Raw genomic sequence first — 22,505 nt, forward strand, 5'->3', positions numbered from 1 at the left:
AGCTTCTAGACCCTTGGATTGGTGTTGTGGACACCTGAAGTTCCCTGCCTGGAAACAAGACAAAGGACTGCCCTGCTGGAGCCCTGGTCTGCAACCCCAAGACTGTACTCTGAAGTACTGCTCCTGTTTCACACTGGAAAAACAGCCCTAAGGACTTTGCCTTGGTTCAAAAAGCCGACAAGTAGAAAGAAGCTCCCAAGAGTCTCCTGCATCAGCTCCTGCCAGGAAAGCCCAGTTGGAAAGCATTCAGTGGACTTTTAAGGATTTGGCCTGGCGCACTGTGGGAATTGTAGTCCCAACATCCCAAAGAGCAACTCATAGATTCTGGAACCTTGGAATGGGGTTGTGGACCACTTTTCTGCTTCAAGAAACACTTCTGAAAGTAAGTGTAAAAGTGTGACATTGTGGACGACTGGAACTCTTGACTGTGTCCTGGTCCAGTGCAACCTTCCCTTTGAGTTCTATTTGTTTCTACTCGTTAGTTTTACTTTTGTTTTGAACCATTTTAATTAGTTTTCCATAGCATACATACAAACGATTTAAAATATTGCTGTACACATCCATCCATGAGTATATCAGTGTTCAGGAGCAGTATTATACATATGCTTCTATGGTGAGACAGGAGTTACTGGTTCAATCATTTTAACTTCCAAGCAATCTTAAATTAATTCAAACAAACAAACTGGACGATTTGCATCTGTAAATGGTAAGAGGGCTACAAAGAAGTGCATTACAGTTCTTAAAAGAGGATGAGGTACAACGTCCTGCAGCAATTGCTGTATGTCATTATAGTGACATGTTTATATACAGTATTTATGACATCCCGGTATCCCTAGCACTCCACCTCCTACAGCCTGCAACAGTGAGACAGCCGCGTTCCACAATTCCCAAGATAAGGAGCTGATAGGTAGTACTGATATGTGGATGCCAAGGAAGGAGGGAGAGGGCAGGGAGGGAGCGAGGGGGGCAGTATCTTTATTAAGCAGGGTTGTATAACCATTCACTGGGCTGCTATGGCACATCCCTTAAGGCATCATTCGTTCTCGATAATTATGCAGCTCCCGCATATACATGTCCCTGCCACTTGTGATTGGAATCCTACGCAACCCACTAGCTTCCGCCCACCAAAGTGCCACAACTTCAGCTCAACTCCATTTCAACAAAGCAGTGCTCCAGTGGGAAAGTGTCAGGAGCGTGGGCGACTTCCAACTCATAGCAATAGCTTGTCTGCCTATAATTAGCGCTAGGTCAAGAAAGCGACCAGTTACAACCGCTCGCTTGGAGACCCAATAGGGCGCCCTCTGCCATATGTATGTCTGTAAGCTGAGTCAATACTGCAAGAGTCCCCATTATTTGTTGCCAAAACGAATTCGCTTCCAGACAGGACCAGAACATGTGTAACATATTGGCAACAGGATCCTGACAACAGGGGCATGCTGATGAGGACCCAAACATTTTGTTCAGCGTATCTGGAGTAAGGTATGCCCTCTGTAATATATTGTACTGTATATTTTGGAACTTTCTTGGTACCATTCTTTATTCTGAAATTCTCTACCCACATCCTGTTCCCATGTCCCACGCAGCACCTGCAGAGGGTCCCTGGTCATGTGCGCCAGTGCCGGGGTGAACCAAGTGATTAAGTTCTTCCCACTGCCTATGATGTGGAGGGCATGCCCTAACAGATGAGGATCCAGTTCCAAGTCAGTTATTTGCCACTGCTCAGCTAGTATTGCAGTTAATCTAGCATGTGCTATGAAATGACCACCCAGGAGTCCCTCCTCATTGTGCAAGTGGTGAAAGGACTTAAGTACTTTATTGCGGAATAAAGCTCCCATTGTGTCGATCCCTACTGCTTCCCATTGCTGTATCCCCGTCTGTCTAAGCATTGTTCTAATACTACGCTTATAGCTGGCATGGGTTACTGACAGCAACGTACTACAATGTGGGGGGGGTGGGGCAGATGGAAGAAATCTTTCCCGAACCAAGCATTGCGCATCACCACTGCAACACTGTCTCATCTCGTCTAACAGGTGGCACGCTAACCATCGGGCTGGCCTCTGTAGTTGCGCTGCCAAATAATAACATTAAAAATTGGGGTCTCCCAAGCCTCCCCTCCCAACCCAAACTTGCAATTTGCAGAGTGCCACCCCACGTCTGCCTTTGTTCCAAAGAAAGGCACCTAATACAGCGTGCAGCATATGGAAGACCTTCCTGGGGATAAATTAGGGGGAGATTATGACAAAATACAAAAGGCACAGGAGTACAAACATTTTAGATAACGCGATCCTGCCTTGCACAGTAAGCGGCAAAGTGCTCCAGAAGGTCATTTGGGAGCGTATAGTTGTAAGGTTGTGAGGTTTCCATCCTACAGATCTTGCGTTGCATGGTAGATATTTATGCCTAAATAGCAAAAGGTAGTAGACTCCCAGCGTATGTCTCAAGTTTTTGCTTGGAGGTGCTGCATAGGGCAGCAGAGGTGCAGATGGAATAGGCAGGACTTAGACCAGATTACCCCAAGGCCTGACGCTGCACTGAAGTCAGATAATGTCTTAGTTATGGCATTTATGCCATTCCTTATATCACGTATATTAATCAGTACATCATTGGCATACAAGGAAGCTATGTGCATGGTTCTGTCCAGTGGAATCCCCCATTCCGTGCCCTGCTGACGAAGCCTCTGGGCCAGAGACTCCATAGCCAAGGCAAACAATAATGAAGACAGGAGGCAGCCCTGGCGTGTCCCCCTTGTCACTGGGAAAAAGGGGGAAATGCACTGTCCAACTTTTACACGAGCCGTAGAATCCATGTATAAAAGGTGTATAAATCTATTAAGGCAACCAGTTATGCCAAAGGCGGCTATAGTGGAGAACATATAGCTCCAGTCTAGTATATTAAATTCTTTTTCATGGTCTAGAACTAGACATGCAGCATATGGTCATTGTGCCGGGGCCTTTTCCGATGCTCTATACAACCAGCATATATTAAGTGTTGTGGATCTGCCAGGGACAAATCTGTTCTGGTCTATGTGTATTAGCCGGGTCAACTGAAGTAGTAGCCTAGAGGCTATAAGTTTGCTCAATATTTTATAATCTGACCCAAGCATTGACAGGGGGTGGCAAGAATCCAGCTCCTGTGGTTCTTTCCCTGGTTTGGGAAGGGATATGAGAAAGTATCCTCGCAGGGAATTGAGGGAGCCTACCCTCCCGCAACGCCATCTGGTAATCCTCCAACAGTTTATGTGCTTTATCGGTAGGTAGATTTTATAAAACTCAATAGGGTATCCATCCATCTCTGGGGTCTTTCCGGTGGCTGACGCCCGCACCACCTCACCTAGATCCTGGGCCATTAAGGGCACATTCAGGGATTCTGTGCCAGCAGGGTGCAGTACTGGTAAGGTCACTCCCTGTAGGAAGGCCCCTATCCTCTAGGTTGTATTTGTTGGTGGGGGATTATACAGGCCGCTGTAGAATGTAGTAAAAGCATCATGGATGTCCACTTGAGTAGTGAGCAAGTGTGTGGGAGATAGCCTATTTGTCGTGGTCTGCGACGTGGGGGCCGAACTGCACAACAACCAGGTCAGCAGGTTCCCTGATTTGTCCCCCTTTGCATGCATTCTTGCCTGATATGCCTTAAAGTAAAGATAGCAGAGTTTCTCTATGAGGTGGGCATGCATCTCTGTGGCAGTAAGCAGCTGGCGCTTTACTTCTAGGGAGCCCTGGACTGCAATTCTATCTCCCTAAATTTAGTTTCTAACCTCCCTAATTCCCTGTGTATTGTTGCTCGAACCCCCACTGTTGTGCGAATACAGTGTCCCCCGTATCACAACCTTCAACGCCTCCCAGTCCATTGCGTGTGTGGTTGCCATGCCCAATTGTCAGTTAGGTAATGCCATGGGGCATCTCAGGTGTCTTCCCGGAACCCTTGGTCCTCTAGTGCTACAGGCTGCAGCTTCCATGTAGGGACTGGTGGTCATGGCTGTCCCCTTCAGAAACTGACCAATAACGGATCATGATCAGAGAAGGTTTTCCCAAGGTATTCTGCTGCAATAATCAGCAACTGTAGGGGGGTCTAACATAGCATATAATCTAACCTGACATGTAGGTCATGCGGTATAGAATAGTGTGAGAACCCTCTAGCATCAGGATTTAGTACGCGCCAGCAGTCGCGCAATGCCCACTGTTGTTTCCACTGGGACAATTGTGCGGCCACCGATACTACAGGTGACGTCGGTTGCGGAGGATAAGAGCAATCCTCGTCTATCCTTGAGTACACTGTTAAAGTCCCCCATCCACAATCCACGGGACATGTGCCCATTTAACCAGTACAGCGCAAAAAGAATGCAACTTGGTGAACGTTAGGGGCATAAACACTTCCCAGTAACATGGGACTGTCATCCAGAAACCCTCCACAAAAGCATATTGACCTTCTGGATCTATACCTGTGTCACTGGATTGAAACAGGACAACCCCCGGACCCAAACCATAGCTGCACGTGTGAACCCCGAATATGTGGTACAATAGCATTGTCCTCCCCTTCTCTGCCTTAGCCTAGCCTCCTCACCCCCAGCTATATTTGTCTCCTGCAGCAATGCTATCTGCGCCCCACGTCACCTTATATATTGTTGCACTGCATGTCTCTTAAGGGCAGTGCCCAGACCCCAGACATTCTAATTTGCTACTTTAATTTCTGCCATTTAATCACAATTATGCGGACGGTAACAGGAGGAATAACTGTTTGCTACTGCTGGACCAGGTCCATTCCTGCGCTTGTGCCTTTCATCCATCTTCCTTGAACTTGATTATAACTAGAACTTATACCCAAAACTCCCATCCCAGGGTGGCCCTGAACAATAGGGTACACCCAAACCATGAACACAAAATCCTAAACAATGGGGCCTCCATTTTGCCCTGCAGTGTGACCTGTGGGCACCTAGGAGTAGGGTAGAGGGCTGGTTGGCCCGTAGTATAACACTTGTGCTTTACCCATTGTGTGTGCACCGCCTGACTCCTAGTACATGATGTCTCTGAATGCTACATTTCCCATCAATCATTTAGTTAAATTAGTCTTACTCAGCGGTACGAGGAGCCCGATGGGCGGGGGAGTGTCAAAAGCACTAGCATTCACACTAATAGATCAGCATATCTGCTGTCTGTGGTGTTACCAGTGGTAGGATGTCAGAGAAGGCCTCAGTGACAGAGGCTGCAGACTGAAAGTCAGTATGCCGTCTATTACTGATTTGCGACATGGTCAGTCCCTCGTCCTGCCATAGCACAGTTGCAGCTGATATAGCTTGCCTCTGTTCCAGACATGTCTGGGCCGGGTGGGAGCACCTTTCATTCTGTCCTTGCTAGTGTCTTGTGGGTTTTTCTTGCTGCGCTTCTTTCTTTTGAGCTGGTCAGGGTGCGCATTTGGTGACAACGCCACGGAGACCTCATATCTGCATTGCTCCACCCAGTCCCAGGCGTCCGTGGGTTCAGTAAAGAGGAAGCTGGCACCATTAGCTATTACCTTGAGTCTAGCAAGAAATAGCAAGGAGTGTGTGAGGCCTGCTTGGCGTAGGCATTTCTTGACTCCTACAAAGGAGTCCAGTTGCTGCTGGACCACGGCTGTGTAGTCCTGAAACAGGTAGATGCAGGAGTTTTTACACTGGAGCGGCGTCACCATGCGCATTTTCTGCAATATTATTTCTCTGTCTCTGTAATTAAGAAGGTGAATCGGTACTGGTCTGGGTGGCGTTCCAGCCAGTGGCTCGTGAACCAGCACCCTGTATGCGCTGTCCAAAATGTAGTGTGGGGATAAGGACTCCTCTCTCACAGTTTGAGCCAGCCAAGTCTCAAACAATTGGATGGAGTCTGACCCTTCTGCCGCCCCCGCCCCGGAACCCTACCATGCGGATAGTATTCTGCCAGGACCGGCCCTCTGAATCCTCTGCTCTGCGCTCCAGTTCCCTGACCTTGTCAGTGAGGGACCTAACTGTCTCCTCCATCTCCGCTATTGATGGTCGCAGGTCTTTGAGGTCACTCTCCATGTTTGTCATTCTTGAGGACTTTTTTATGGTCCTCGTGGAGTAGGCTGACCTCCACCACCACCGCATCCACTCTATTACGCAGGTCCTGTCCAGTGGCCTCAATGGCTTCCAGGATATTTTCTAGTTTGTCATCATGGATGGTGAGAGCCAGGGCCAGTCCCTGGCTCTGCGTCCCCGGAGAAACCAGAGAGATGGTCAACCACTGCTCTGGTGGGCCAGCACGGGATCCTCCTCTTCCCATAGCGCCACCCTTTGCAGGCAGTAAACACAATTACCCGCAATCTGCGTCTTGTGTCAGGTTACCAGGTATGGCAACTATGCAATGTCCATCTGAGTCAATGCTGGGCCGCAGAGAGCAGATGCCAGGCGAGGAGCTCCGACCCTAGAGGGGGGTGTTGGGAAAGGGGCCAAGGCTCTCCTCCGCTGTTCCTTCCTTATATGATTCCCCGCCTTGCCTGGACGGTCCCCACTTCAGCATCAGTGTAGTGCCTGAAAGCTTGCCACCGATCATCTCACCCTGCAGGAGGGCCCGTCCGGCAGTCACCCCACGCACTGAAACCAGGCCTCCCTGTGGTCCTCATTCCCCTCGCAGCCAACGCCTTTCTGCCTCCATCTTACGCCTCCGATCCAATGTGTAGAGTATGAGATCTCGGCTCCTCCGGGTGCCCCCACATTCAGGCCACTCAACATCTCCCCCTCTCTTCGCAGATGAAGTCCGGCAGGGGAGCCCTGCCGCTCAGCACCACTCTCTTGCCGAGGGACCCCTCGCGTTAGATCCTCTCCGCTGGGGTTGGAGGGAGGAGGAGGAAGGAGAATGAAAAGGCAGGAGGGGGCGCTCACTTCAACTCCAGCCCTCCGCGATCCCTGCTCCTCACTGTAAGGCAGGCCCTCCTGCCGCGCCCGGGCCCAGGCTGCCTCCGCTGTAGCATGTCCCGTGATGGCCAGCCAGTGCATCGCGGCTCGCTCGGGGAAGTCGCACTACTCTCCCCGAGCTCTCCAGGTGCCTCCACCTCTGGACCACACTGCCCCGCTGCTCTCTCTGAGTACAATAGACGGAGAGCACCGTATTTTGCTGGATCAGGAGTCAGGCGGCGGGAACTCACTCAGAGTCTGCACGCCATCTTGCGGCACCAAAAAACACTCTGAGTTTTACTTTTAATCTTTAAAAAATCATATCTCTTGTTCCCTATATTGGATTTTTGTCGTTTTTGTGTCATTTTAAATATATAAATATTTGCTATTTTTATAAATTGGTTTTGGATTTTTATTGTGCATTGTGTCTTACTTTTTCACTGTATTGGTGTATTAAAATGCTTTACATACCTGTCTCCTAAGTTAAGCCTGCCTGCTCACTGCCAAGCCACCAGGGGTTGAGCCAGGGGCTAATGTTTTGAGACCTTAACTGGACCTAACTTTGCATGGGGGCATTATTGCAAGTGGTAAGTGCGTACTTACCTCTACTAATAAACAACCTAAAAAAATCTGATATTTGTAGAAGATTGCTCTGAAGCTTTATTTGCCGTCCTTTACAAAGTCAATTGCAAAATGTGACCATCAACATCAATACATTTCTCTGGGTAGGATCAAAGTATTGGTATAGTGAAAACTGAACTGTATTTATTTTCCATGACTAGCAAGCAGGGGTGGGCGAAATCCTTCTTTTTTTCAATTTGGGGTAAGTGGATGCAAAACTGGAGCAATTAATCATTTCTGCATCCATAAGACCTGCATTCCAAAAGGAAGAAATTCAGGCAAAAATACAGTGCAGAATAAGAATTCCTCATTTCACGCAATGAGGAATACACAGAACGAGGAATTCTTGTGCTGTCCAGCACTGCCAGCGGGCAAATAATTTAATTACCTTAATGGTAAATACATTAAGTTATTTACACTGGTTGGGCCCAGACAGTGTTGGTCAACTCAACTTTCCCAGCATGTTAGCTTAAGTGTGATGACTGCCTGCTAGAGCAACAAGGGGTCCTGGAAGCAAGCGCTGAACGGTACACAAACTTCTCTACTGAAGAAGTTGCATTGTCGTCAATCAATCAATCAATCAATCAGTGAATTTATAAAGCGCGCTATCTACCCGACAGGGTTTCGAGGCGCTGTCAGGGGGCAATGTATTTATATTAATCGATTCATGATCTGCATGCTCCCAGTCAGGGAACTGCAATCAGATGAGTGGGCTGTTCCTTCTTCCTACACACAGCAGTGTACTGTGATGGGGCAACATTGTTCAATGTGTGGTGAAGGAGTACACAACAAATGTGTGATTAAATGTGGACTGCAAAGGCTGAAGAGTACAAGATAAAGTTTTATCTTTTTACCGAATTCCTCGTGATGAATGCCATTTATGCTGATGTGTTGATTGCTGTTCTAGATATAAAACACAGATTTTGAATGGAAACCGTTCCAGTACTAACTGCCACCACTGATGTCTTTTTAGCACTACCAGGAAATAGGCTTTCCAGAGACGGACCTTCATACATTTATATCACAGAGCAAAGATTTACCAAATCCTGGAACATACAGAATGCAGGAGGATGCTCCCAAAGCAGTGTTTTGCTGCTGTAAGCAGTAAGTATTGACAGATGTTTTAGGGGGCAGACATTGAAAAATGTACACTTTTACAAAACGTAAACTGGCAATGTCAACATTGTCATGCCGACTCAAAATCATTGTTTTATACCACAGTTTTTTATGTGCAAAATTGAATTCAAATCCTCCAATCTACTGAGCTAGCATCTCAGAAGTTATTTTGTTATTTAGGGGGTTATTCTAACTTTGGAGGAGTGTTAATCCGTCCCAAAAGTGACGGTAAAGTGACGGATATACCACCAGCCGTATTACGAGTTCCATAGGATATAATGGACTCGTAATACGGCTGGTGGTAAATCAGCACTTTTCCGTCACTTTTGGGACGGATTAACACCTCCTCCAAAGTTAGAATAACCCCCTTAGTCTTCTAGCATGACTTGCTGCTTCATAGGCTCTTAACCAGCTCTAACTTTTTAAGCCTTGTTATTTTAGAGCGTTCATTTGCATTGGCATTTTTATAGTGCGTTCTACCCTTAACGAGTTGCTGAAGCACTTTGCAGACAAGTAGATACTTACACCATTAGAAACATTTGACATGGTTAGAATTTCCCATGCTGTTTATCACAGCTATCATACCTTTTGTGAGTATCTTGGCATATAACTTTGATGTGATCTGATATGGGTGTTACAAACCTTCATGAAAGCTTTCCTGTACAGGATCACTCAGGTAATTGAGAATTAAGTTGTGTGGAGATCATCTGAGCAGTCGGGTAAAGAGTAAGAATGTAGATGGCATACACCCTTTTGTCACAAGATGGCAGAGTCAGGCACATTTCTGACTTTGTTTGCTAGGCACAAGATAGTGAATGGGGAGTCAGCAGTGGCATGCACTGGTTTCAATCAAACTAGATATATGCAAAGTATAAACTCCAGGAGCGATAAAAGTGCAACACGTTGCATGCACTGCCTTCATGCAGCTAGATAAATACTCACTGGGTCTGCCTACGAACAATACAGGAATTCTTGGTCTAAAAACTAATGTAGAACAGCAATGTACATTGTTAGAAAGGTTCTTGTTTGGACCTTAGCTAGTGTGCCAACAAGACGGCCACTCTTCAGTAAAGCTCCAACTTGACTGGGTTATTAAATTATATTTTTAGGCATCTACCACCTCATTCAATGGAAGGCAAATGCGCATATGAACGCCAATGATTGTGGAAGTTAATCAATGTCTCTACAAATGAGAACCATGGAGGCTACAGCTCTCAAGATCAATCTCTTTGGTGAGCATCAGTACAGTTCAGCTCAGCCCAGCTTACCTCATTAACATTCCTGATGGCTCTGTTCTAACATGGACCTGAACAGGAAAGAGCCACCCAACTCGTCCAGGTTCCATCTCAAGCTCAGATTCATCCTCAGGGAAATCCCACCCTAAGGCTTCATCTTTGATGCTCGATATCTGTGCCAAGGGGTGTGCACTAAACAGACTGGATGGGGTGGTGTTAGGGTACCAAACACTAGCATGGGAGAGCTATAGCAGTCAGTGCATGCATAGCAGCAAGAGTGCATATTTACATAGTGCTCCCTCAGACTTCTGCACTGCAGAAGAACCAAAACTCCCTACTGCTATATCACTGCTGCCCCTCTTTAGCTCTTTAGACCCACCCACATATACAACCAGTGAATTGCCTTACTGTGACACCTTACCAATCCTTGACCCACAAGATGGTTTCCATCTTGTCCTCATTACAACAGACTTGCAATAACACATAAAACACTGTATCTAAGTAACCAATATATTAAGTGACACACTAAGGCCCTTATTATGAGGGGCCTTTGAATTCTGATGAGCTTAGTAATGTCAGTTTTGCAGTATGAATATTTTTTGGATTCATGTGATGTGGCCTCTAGTGATTGGGTTTGGAATTGTCTTGTTTTCTTTCTTTTCTTTTGAGGGTGGGCGTCATCAATGTTGACCACCATTAGGCATTATGTCCATCCACCACATCAAATGTACACCATGGAAGCTTCTGCCTGTGGTAACCATTTTCATATTCTTTTTCTTGCCATTGGGTGCCATTGTATCTGGAAGCATAACCAAGAGCACCTGAGTCACTGAAGAAGCAGACTGAGATTTTTCTGTTAGACATTGAAGAAAAAATCTGAAGAGTCACAAATCTAGAGAATCGCCGATGACAGGTATCTACACCCTTGCGAGGGGTAAGAGAAGTTAACATCTCAAATCAATAAACATTTAGATTCACAGTATAACCAATTTGGCCACATCAGAAAAACCCAAGTCCTAATTAAAGTTGAAGGTTTTTTTATTACATCAGATTAATGTAAATGATTGTCAAAATCAAACTATAAAGATACAATATCATAATAGGTTGGCACAGTCAACAAAAGAAATTTAACCACACTAACATCAAGCAAACTAAACATTCCATAAGGAAAATGCAGAATAACAAGAGAAGAACTTAATGTTCAGGAAACAAACGTTCCAGCATTAGGGCAAACTAAATCATCAAAAGAGATAACCTAAAATTTGAGAATCCCTCAAAGGCATCAAGTTGCAAATTAACATGTTCTGGGCTACAACACATGGGGGCAAAAAGTAAAAAGGAAATAAAGAACAAAAAGAATTTGGAAAAATGACATCTGGGGCAAAATGAATCTAAGATTGGCAAAAAGTAAATAAAAAGGGAAGGCGTCATCATTTCAGAAGCTCTTCAAGAGTCTTCTCATGGGTCAGAGGAAACATCAAAGTCTTCTCAACAAAGTATTAGACAAGAGTGGCTTAAGAGCAAAGAGGTCTGTCCCTATCAAAGTCCAAAGAAAGAGAGTTCCAAATCCATCTAGAAACAATAAATTAAAGTCCAGAGTGAATGATGATGTGTCTATTGGTCACGATCTTCGTTGTCCAATCATAGCACATCATACAACATGCATCTGCAACATCAAGTCAGGCTACCAGGATCATCATGGGAAGGCATCCATTTTTGCACTCCTGTACAACTTTGCAACAATTTAGAATGCCCATGGTCGTCAGTTTCTCTGTGTACCGACTTCAAGGTCAATTTCTCAGACTCTCTCTGAACTCTGAAAGGAATGACACAGTAAGTAGGGAAACAGCTTTCTCACGTTCTATGAATCTGAGGACTAGCAAATCAATATAGCTAAACTAAGGCAAACAGAATTAAAATGGTACACTTTATTCTTGTTAAGACACAACATTAAAACTGTAAATTCATCTTTAATAAACCTTGTTATAATTCATGTTACAGTATATTTCAAGAATAAAATAACTTAATACATGTCAATTGGAATAATGTGGAATTACAAATCTTCAACTTTAGTCTACGACATTTAAATGCATATTAATCATAAAATCATTATCATTTCAAGTGAGACTACCTTCTAACATCATTAGGACACATATAAAATCAAAATAAATGATTATTTCTTAATTGGCATGTCTATACCACAAGCATTAAAGCAGTAGTATAACGTGAATGCATCTTAATATAGGCTTTCAGTGTACCATTTTACAGTTAACTTGTTAGAGATTCACATAATATAATATCAATATGGTCATATTTAGATCATAATTGTGCTGTCAATGATAACAACCAAATATTCAGCTGCATCACACCAAAGAAGACCAAAGTGTTTGGAAGTTTTTTCCTCCATAACGTTGACCACATGGGTGAGAGACTAAGAGAAGGGCATGAAGCAACCTTTTATATTTTAAGTGCCACCATATTGTCTAACAAAAAATATTTCCATTCAACATGAGGCTACCCAGTCATTCAGGTTTAGAAGGTAGGTATTAAATCTTTGCAGGAGATCCTGGGGTGGCCAGTCTCATTTTTCCACAGTTTGACATACTTACATATACTGGAAGACAAATTAAGGCATACAGGTCCTAGACTTATCAATTTTAAAGGAGGTAAAGGCCCAAGAAAATGAGGACTACGTTTCTTGGAAGTTTAAAATATAAGTAAAAAATTCAGAAGATAGCCAAAACTCTAACCAAGGACTATAGGCAGTGGTCTTACTCCTCTTTTTATTGGTAAATATTTGCATTCTAGCCTTAGTGCCCTCTAGATTTTAATATAATTCAAGACCTTTTTCCTGAAAAACTGAAAAAAAAATCTTCATCTGGTGCTTCATCACCAAGCTTTGATGGATCCCATATAAAGCAAAGAAAGGGGGTGTAGGTTGTACAGCTAACATAGTGGTTACAACGTTGCACCACTTACTTCTCCCTGCAAAATCCTTCTGCATCCATGACAGATCAAAAAATTTCAGCCAGAGAAGACATTAGCTTGACTTCAATGCTGCAGTCCCGGGTGGGGAGGCAAATCTCAACCCACTTTGGTCACACAAGGTCCTACTTCGAGGAAGGTGAACATTTTTCCTGCATGACCTGGGAGCCTAGAGATGAACGGAAATGACTGCCCTCCCATCACGCGTCAACAGAGTGGAGCAGCAGCGCTGGTGTGATCATCCAGGGAAGCAGAGGGAGACATCCTGTGAGCTACAGCTCAACATGGGAGTGCCATGGTTATAACTCCTAGCACTGGGTCTCCATCAGGTTTGACCACACCCGAGGCCTAGACTACCAGTCAGACGCCCCTGCCTTGCAGCACCTTCCTGAGATGGGCATAGGCACCACCACCCACTGGAGAAGCATACTTTTGCGTACACTACTGATAAGTGAAGGTGAGGGCTCTATCACCTCCCGTGGGGAGGGGTCCACCCTAAAATGAGCTGGCTCTCCCTGTGTGCTCTGAAGTGGAAGGCTATGACTGTCTGCTTCTGTCATGGTGGCCCTGCTCCCCTTACCTTTTTTTGGGGCTGATGAGGGACAGGGCAATAGTTAATGGGCTTAGGGGCCCTATCCGCATGGATTGTAGAGGCAGTCATTGCTTGGTGGACTCAGGTCCATCATTTGAGACTACTGTGGGGTTTAAATGTGGGGGTCCACAAGTCTGAGTGGTACCTCTCAGAGCCACTCCCCCTTTGCCTACATTTTTTTAGACATTGTGAACTGCTGAAACCTTGAACCTACTGCTTGGGGGCAGCGCCCAGGAGCCTCTCTTTCATGTCTCCTACTGGCCACAATTTATGCCCTACACCCTTGGCTCCCCAGAAGTGCTCAGAAGCTGAGTGGGACTCAGACTTGGTCCCCTGAATTAGAGCACCACAACTTGTCACATGCACCTGTAATAGGAACTCCTCCCTCAGCCTTTTCAGTGTTGCCACCACTTGCTTTTCGCTGGACTCTACTGCTGGAGCTTGGGGCCCTAGCGTCACCACTGGCTCCCCCTCTGGACTTGGGGTGGGCCCCTGTCCTTGGAAGGCCACCTATATCCCACCCCAGTACTACAGGAGATCTTCACCTCAGCCGCTGGGCATCGGACTTCAGACCCTCACTGGGTCACTGAGGCCTTATGCTCTACTCTGGCAACAATTACCTATTACCAATGTCTGGCTCTTCCTGGTGGGTTGAGGTCAGATCCTGGCCCCTCAACATATAGTGCCCCTTCCAGTATTGCATGGCCCGGACTGCTGTGCTGCAACTCCAGAAATCCCCTCTCATTCCTGTGGGCCCTGGGGTTTGCAAGCAGGTTCATGGCATTCACCTTGCAGTACTACCACAACCCTTCAAAGTGAATTTCCTACATGCACTTGGCACAAGCTCCTCCCCCTGTTTTGTAATACACTTTTGTCAACCAGGGGAAGGACCAAACTGACACGCTTGGAGGTCCCACTGAAAGACACATCCACGTCAGCAACCAGAGGCAAATTCTATGTCATACTAGAGGCCATCAGCCCAATACGTGCATCTCTTTTGGCTAAGGTGGATGCCATAGCAATAGACGGTTACTTGCTTCATGTGAATCAGAAGAAACTTGCAGGACGGGTCACTCAGTTGGAGAGCACCATAGCTATATTAGCCCCAGCTGCCCAGAACCACCATCATTAACTTCAGGACCAAACAGAGTGAGTGTCTTCCTGGAGGAGCGAGCCAAAGATGCAGAGGGCCGCTTCAAGCAGAACAACTTGCGAGTGGCTTGGTTACCGGAGTGTGAGGAGGGAAAGAAAAAGAATCCTGCAGAGTTTTTGGAAAATTGCATTAAGTCCTTTACACCTGCCCAGAACCCAACACTCTTTTTCTCTGTAGAAGTGCCCATTGTATTCCGGCCAGGCATCTATCCTTGGGATCACATCCATACCCTCTAAAAGCTTGTTTGTTCCACTATAGGTACAGAGACAAAATCTCCAGGGTGGCCTGCCTGACTAGACACACAGAGTATGAAAACCAACATGCGCTGCTATTTCTGGACTTTACATTGACTGTTCTGCATCAGCACACTTTTTTCCAGGGTGTTCAGAGAAAGCTCAGAGACATGGGCATCAAATACGTACTTCTCTTCCTAGCCAAGCTCTAGGACATAACAGACAATAAATATATCTTCTCCACCAAGACAGAGGATGCCTGGGATTGGGCCGAAGGCCGATTATTGTCATCTACTCAGTGTACAGACCATCGCCCAAACTCTGGCCATGGCTCTGTGTTCCACCATCAGTATCGAGGGAGGGGGGCATCTAAACCTGCAATGTTCTTATCATGCCCTCCCCTGAGCACCTGAAAACCATTCTTCTGGCACCTCTATCCATAGAATCATCATCATCGGATGCTGATGATCCTTCCCTTCCCCATCTTCCCTGTGGCTTGGGCTCCCCATTGTTGGTAACCCGTCAGATGGCAGATGAATTGATGAAGTGATCAGATACCCCCTTGGCTTCAACATTAACTATCCTGACTTTTCTGTATTTCCCAGCCCCACTGATATGTGATGAGACAAGTGAGGTTCCCAATTCCCAACATAAATAATCCCTGAGTACCCCAAAAGGCAGCTTGCTTCTCTCCACCCTGCCCATCTAACTGAACACATACCTATTCAAAGTCTTCAAAGACTCCATCAGCGTCACCACCTCCACCACCTCCACCACCTCCACCTCCACCGAAGACACCCCCCTCGCCGCAGAACACCTGCATTTCCAGATTCGCACCGACCCCAGGACCACCCTCAGAGGATCCCTCATCTACCGTCCCCCCGGACCGCGCACCCCTTTCAGCGACTCCATCACCGACTTCGTCTCCCCGCACGCCCTCGCCTCGCCGGACTACATCCTCCTAGGCGACCTCAACTTCCATCTGGAACACAACAACAACCCCAACACCACCGCCCTGCTCGACAACCTCGGCCTCAAGCAACTGGTGAACACCCCCGCCCACATCGCCGGACACACGCTTGACCCCATCTTCTCCGCCAGCAAACACGTCTCCTTCAGCCACGCCTCCGCTCTACACTGGACCGACCACAGCTGTGTCCACTTCACATTCCGACGCGAGACCCGCCACCTCCGCACTCAACCCATCCCTCGTCGACAGTGGAACAAAATCCCCGAAGAACAGCTCTTCTCCGCGCTCACCGTCAACCAACCTACCCTCACCACCGACGACCCCAACGACGCAGCCCTCAGCCTCACAAACTGGATCACCAACTGCGCAGACAACCTTGCTCCCCTCAGACGCACGCATCGACAGGCCAACACCAAAAAACCTCTCTGGTTCTCTGACACCCTTAAGGAATCGAAGAAAACCTGTCGCGCCCTCGAGAAAGCCTGGCGCAAGGACCACACCGCTGACAACATGACCGCCCTCAAGAACGCGACCCGCGAACACCACCACCTGATCTGCGCAGCCAAAAGGAATTTCTTCAACGACAGACTGGACAAAAACAGCCACAACAGTAGAGAACTCTTCAGCATCGTTAAAGAGTTCTCCAACCCCAACGCCAAAGCCATCACGCCCTCACAAGACCTGTGCAACTCCCTCACCACCTTCTTCCTTTGCAAAATCACCGACCTCCACGACAGCTTCGGACACCAGACCCAGCCAAGCAACACCAAACCCACACCCCCTGCCATCACCCTCAACGCCTGGACCCACATCAACACTGAAGAGACCAAACCCACCATGAACTCTATCCACTCCGGCGCCCCCTCGGACCCCTGCCCTCACTTCATCTTCAATAAAGCCGACAACATCATCGCCCGCACCTCCAGACCATCATCAACTCCTCTTTTTCATCTGCTACATTCCCCGAAAGCTGGAAACACGCCGAAGTCAACGCCCTCCTAAAGAAACCTACGGCTGACCCAAGCGACCTGAAAAACTTCCGCCCCATCTCGCTCCTCCCCTTCCCTGCCAAGGTAATAGAGAAGACCGTCAACAAACAGCTTACCAACTTCCTGGAAGACAACAACCTTCTCGACCCTTCACAATCCGGATTCCGAACCAACCACAGCACTGAAACCGCCCTAATCTCAGTCACAGACGACATCAGAACCCTGATGGACAACGGTGAAACAGTCGCCCTCATCCTCCTCGACCTCTCGGCTGCCTTCGACACCGTCTGTCACCGCACCCTAATAACCCGCCTCCGCTCCACCGGGATCCAAGGCCAGGCCCTGGACTGGATCGCCTCCTTCCTCTCCAACCGCTCTCAAAGAGTCTACCTCCCACCTTTTCGCTCAGACCCCACCGAGATCATCTGCGGCGTCCCTCAAGGCTCCTCGCTCAGCCCAACACTCTTCAATGTCTACATGAGCCCCCTCGCCGACATCGTACGCAAGCACAACATCATCATCACCTCCTACGCCGATGACACTCAACTTATACTTTCCCTCACCAAGGACCCCGCCAGCGCTAAGACCAACCTACAAGATGGCATGAAGGACGTCGCAGATTGGATGAGGCTCAGCCGTCTAAACTGAACTCAGACAAAACGGAAGTCCTCATCCTCGGCAACACCCCGGCCGCATGGGACGACTCCTGGTGGCCCACGGCCCTTGGCACCGCACCGACCCCTTCAGACCACGCCCGCAACCTCGGCTTCATCTTGGACCCTCTTCTCACCATGACCAAACAAGTCAACGCTGTGTCCTCCTCCTGCTTCCTCACCCTCCGCATGCTCTGCAAGATCTTCCGCTGGATCCCCACCGACACCAGAAAAACCGTGACCCACGCCCTAGTCACTAGCCGCCTGAACTACGGCAACACCCTTTATGCTGGGACCACCGCAAAACTCCAAAAACGTCTGCAACGTATTCAAAACGCCTCCGCCCGCCTCATCCTCGACGTACCCCGCAACAGCCACATCTCCGCACACCTGAGACACCTGCATTGGCTCCCAGTCAGCAAAAGGATCACCTTCTGACTTCTCACCCACGCACACAAAGCCCTCCACGACAAGGGACCTGAATACCTCAACCGACGCCTCAGCTTCTACGCCCCCACCCGTCTCCTCCGTTCCACCGGCCTCGCGCTCGCTGCCGTCCCTCGCATCCGCCGCTCCACAGTGGGTGGGAGGTCTTTCTCCTACCTGGCAGCCAAGACCTGGAACACCCTCCCCACCAGCCTCAGGACCACCTAGGACCACTCCGCATTCCGGAGACTCCTCAAGACCTGGCTCTTCGAGCAGCAGTAACCCCCTTCCCCCTAGCGCCTTGAGACCCGCACGGGTGAGTAGCGCGCTTTATAAATGTTAATGATTTGATTTGATTACCTACAATATGAGCCTCACAATCCTTGTCACGTCAGTCACTTACATTGGTTCGTGGGCTTGCCTTTTAAAATCCGCTTGCTTTCATTTGTGAAAGGCATGCTACACAGCACCGGGCTCGATGTTTTCAGCCTGGAGTCCGGACTACTTTATCTGTTTATTTTCCACGCAGCGCGATGGCGCTGCATTTTACATAGTGCGATCGCGCTGCGTTTTTTTTTTTTGCTTTGCAACGCTAATAGCTCTAACTCGAACAAATGCGAGACCCGTTGCATTGAAAATGCTTGTTTCTACTTGTATGCTTTTAGTTTGTCTTGCACATGTTGTTGAGTTTGTGTGTGTTTAGTTTCGGTTGTGTCAGATGAATGAATAGAAGAATAAGCCAGTGAATGGATTTATGGACGAACCAGTGTAAAGATGAATGACTTATTGCGTACATGTGTGATTACTCATTGAGTGCATAAACCCACCACCATCAGTGACACAAATGGCATTTTCACTAGTAAGCATGACCTATTGTTTTGCCAATGTTTGCTATAAAAAGAAAAGTTTGTTCACGGTTTCTGATTAAGTAGGTTGTATGTTCCTCGATATTATCGGGCCACTATTGTGCACTGTATTTTGCTCATTTCAAAAACTGGTTTCATGAAAATGATTTCCATTTTGTATTCAAGGTTAACATAGGCAAAGGAAAGTCGGCAGACAAAAGAGATCTTCATCCTTTCAGATACACCATTATAGACGGGCTGAAAACAAGACAAAGGGAAGCTTAAACTTCTCCAATACCACTGGACTGAAAATAAACAGATACAGAGCTGAACTACATCAACAATAGTGGACTGAAAACAAGTTCAATGCAGAGTGTGCTGAAAAAAAGACGAACCCGAATCATAAATTAAAGCAAAACCAATTGACTGAAAACAAGGCAAATTAAATGTTTGCTGAAAGAAAGTAAAAAAGCCGAGCTAGAACAACATCACCACCAGTGGGCTGAAAATAAGAAAAAGGTAGAGCCTGAACAATACCAACACCAAATAACTGAAAACAAGGCCAACCCTGGTCGTTTCTTGTAATTTTAATTTCCATCCACTCACAAAAGGACACAAAGACTGGGTTACTGGTCAGCACATAGGTGACTTTATGCCATAATTATGCTAAAAAAAGAGTGATCAAAGACCGAGGTGGATGTGGGAAACTATTATTACATTCAACAAATTCCTTCAAAGTATAATTTGGAGAAACAAATTAAACCAATTCGGACAGCTTAACACCAAATGTAAAGATAAAAAACCAAGACCAAAGAATAATTCAGATAAATCAACTCTTCATGCAAAAAAATATTTTTTTAAAAGAAGGACATTGAATATGCATGTAGAGCTCAGTTTGCAAAACTGAAAATCAGTGGGAAAAACGGTTATTTTAACCCTGTTCTGAAAGGTAAATTGGACCTTGTTATCCTGCAGCATAAGGAGCAGTACTAGAATAACGTGAATATCTTGAAGTACAGCCAAAACGCCGGTGCTCTGATGCCTACTTGAGGGAAAGCTGTCCCCACAGAGCAGAAGAAAAAAATATTACATTATTTGTGCAACACAAAACATTTTAATGACATCTGTGATTGCTGCTTTCTTCAAAGCAAACCACTACAAGAAAACTACTGACCTTTTTCATCACCCTGGGATAAAACAGAGTCAGAATGCAACTGAAGTAGGAAGCCAATAAATGTATTGATTGATAAACGTAAATAATACAGTCAAAGAGGCCAGCACAGAGAAACAAGAATAAATTAAGGTTAGTACAGATTTCAAAGATGAATGGTCCCAGGAGCCATGAGAAGGGACACCACCAAAACAAAGCTGAACTGTGCACATTACAGTCTGCTTGGCATCAACAAAGGTCCTTAAATTAAAATAAATAAACAAAGTGCATCGACACAAACAGGAAGCTGCACTTCTAATTCACATGAATACATAAAGAATATATTTCTTCGATAAAATCATAAATAAAAGTAAACAAAAAAATATGACTTTGCCTTATAAATGCATCCATATAAGGTTTAGGGGTTTATTTGAAACATGAAATATATATAAACAAACATATGTGTAAATGTGTATACGCACAAATATATATTCACTAAAAAAAGGTTTACAGGGATGTTATAGTTAGGTTCACAATTTACACACACAAAAACCATTCAGCAGTTATAGTTACAGTTATCTCAAGTCTAACTCGTGGCCAGACAGCAGCTGAACTAGCTTACGAGTTTTGAAAATTTCTGAAACTGAAAAAAACGCTTCATCTATGGGAAAAGTTGGTACTCACTATGACACAGACACACACATATTCTGGGAAAAGTTTTCTCATCAATAATTTTATTGCAAATGTTGCAGTGATAATAGCAATGATGCCACAGAAGGTGTCATCAATGATGTAATGTCTGAAGTAATTAGCTATGCATGGAGAGGGCGCAAGTTACTTGAGCATGGGGCTGGATGCATTTTTTCTCTGGATCCGTGGATCCTCCACAAATTTACACAGGGGGCTGCACTGAGACCTGCAGCGGACCGCAAATTGGATGAAAAAAGAATTGCCCAATTAATTTGCCCACAAGGGGTCTAAGGGCACTCTTCTTTTCCCACCCCCTAGCCGATGCAACAAACAAAATGGTGGTTGCAACTTTTCTATCAGGTTGTGGCCAGCCAATTAGAATCTTTCTGTGGTACGAGGATCCTGGGATCGTCCAGCAGGTGGATCCGCATCAATATATATCTGTATTATTTTAACCTTAAATAACTCCGAATATACTCAACAAATTTACACCAAATCACAAAAAGCACAAGAACAAAGATCTAGCTTCCTGACAAATTTAGTGTAATTTCATTCAGCTGTTCGGGCTGTAGGCATGTCTAAAGACTCTACTGGTAAATGCATGGGGAAACACATTTACCCCTCCCCTGTATTTCTCAGCTCCTGCTTGACAGATCACCCCAAAACTTTAAAGTCAGCTGAGGAACCAACTGTCATATTAGTTTTGAAAATGTCGTGAAGATTCGTCAAGCGGTGCCAAACTTATTGGCAAAACAAAAAACACTTTTCACTTTTCCTATGGAAACTAGGTCCTAACTATAACTACCTACTGGCGACCACCAGTAGGCAATACACACACACACGCAAACATATATCCACTTCCCTCTCTGTTCGGATGATGAGAAATGAGACACATTATTTGATGTAGTTCATGTGAAGCGAGGCACGCTGCATACAATGTTGACAATATGTGTGCCTAATATATTGCTTGTTTTGCCCTCAAGGTCACGTTCTAGTGTACACTCAGGCTTCTGTTTTTTTAGCATGAATTTTAAAGGTCATTATCAGTCCATGAACCTAATATAACCATTCCAATTTCCCACTTGGATGTTTGATGCATTATAGTCAATGTAGTGTTCACCTTTTCAAAGTCTCTAATACACAGCTGTGTTTAACCATATTTACACACATAAAGCACAATGGTGGGTAAGTTATATGTTTCTTGGTACATCCACGTATGGTCTTCTGTGCTGCCACAGCCCCTCCCATCTGCCCTGTGTGGTCAGCGTGCTGCTTCTGACCCTGCTACCACCTTCTGTCTGTTATCACTTTCGCCATCCAAGGCGTATTATGCTTCTAGTGCCCATCCCACCTGCCTTCCATGCTCAGCTCGCTATTCCTGCCCCCTTGCCATCTGCCCTCTATTTCCCATGTGCAGGCCCCTACCCCTCCCTCCTGCCTTGTCTGGTCCATTGTTGTGCTCCTGCACCCTCCACCCTGCCCTTCTTAGTCCATTATACTGCAACTGATCACCTCATTCCTCGCCGGAAGAACCCAGAGAGTCCGCCTCCCCCCGTTCCGGTCAGCGGCCACCGAAGTCATCTGCGGAGTTCCACAAGGGTCATCGCTCAGCCCCACCCTCTTCAACGTCTATATGAGCCCCCTCGCAACCATCGCACGTCAACACAACCTCAAGATCATCACCTACGCCGACGACACCCAGCTGATCCTCTCCCTCACCAGCGACCCGGACGCCGCCAGAGCCAGCCTACACGAAGGGATGAAAGACGTCACCGAATGGATGAAGAACAGCCGCCTGAAACTGAACTCAGACAAGACGGAGGTCCTCATCCTGGGATCATCACCATCCGCCTGGGACGACTCCTGGTGGCCCCCCGCCCTGGGAGCCACCCCCAAGCCAACGGACCACGCTCGCAACCTAGGCTTCATCCTGGACTCCTCCCTCTCGATGACCAGACAAGTCAACG

At 46.5% G+C, this 22,505-nt stretch overlaps 1 protein-coding gene across 4 annotated transcripts in view; it reads left to right on the forward strand.

Annotated features, from left to right (window-relative positions):
• The window catches only part of MCOLN3 (mucolipin TRP cation channel 3), a 391,010-nt gene extending 371,718 nt beyond the window's left edge, over window positions 1-19,292 (forward strand). For 3 of the 4 annotated variants that reach the window (XM_069232275.1, XM_069232277.1, XM_069232276.1), the window contains 2 exons: window positions 8,475-8,605; window positions 18,885-19,292. In XM_069232275.1, the coding sequence (XP_069088376.1) occupies window positions 8,475-8,605; window positions 18,885-18,894 (141 nt within the window). In that variant the 3' untranslated portion in view covers window positions 18,895-19,292. Of the gene's footprint in view, window positions 1-8,474; window positions 8,610-18,884 lie in introns of those variants that run through there. The other variant, XM_069232278.1, reaches the window with a different exon arrangement.
• Window positions 19,293-22,505: the final 3,213 nt, after the last annotated feature.

Source organism: Pleurodeles waltl, chromosome 4_2 (genome assembly GCF_031143425.1).
Source record: "Pleurodeles waltl isolate 20211129_DDA chromosome 4_2, aPleWal1.hap1.20221129, whole genome shotgun sequence".
NCBI classification, from domain to species: Eukaryota; Metazoa; Chordata; class Amphibia; order Caudata; family Salamandridae; genus Pleurodeles; species Pleurodeles waltl.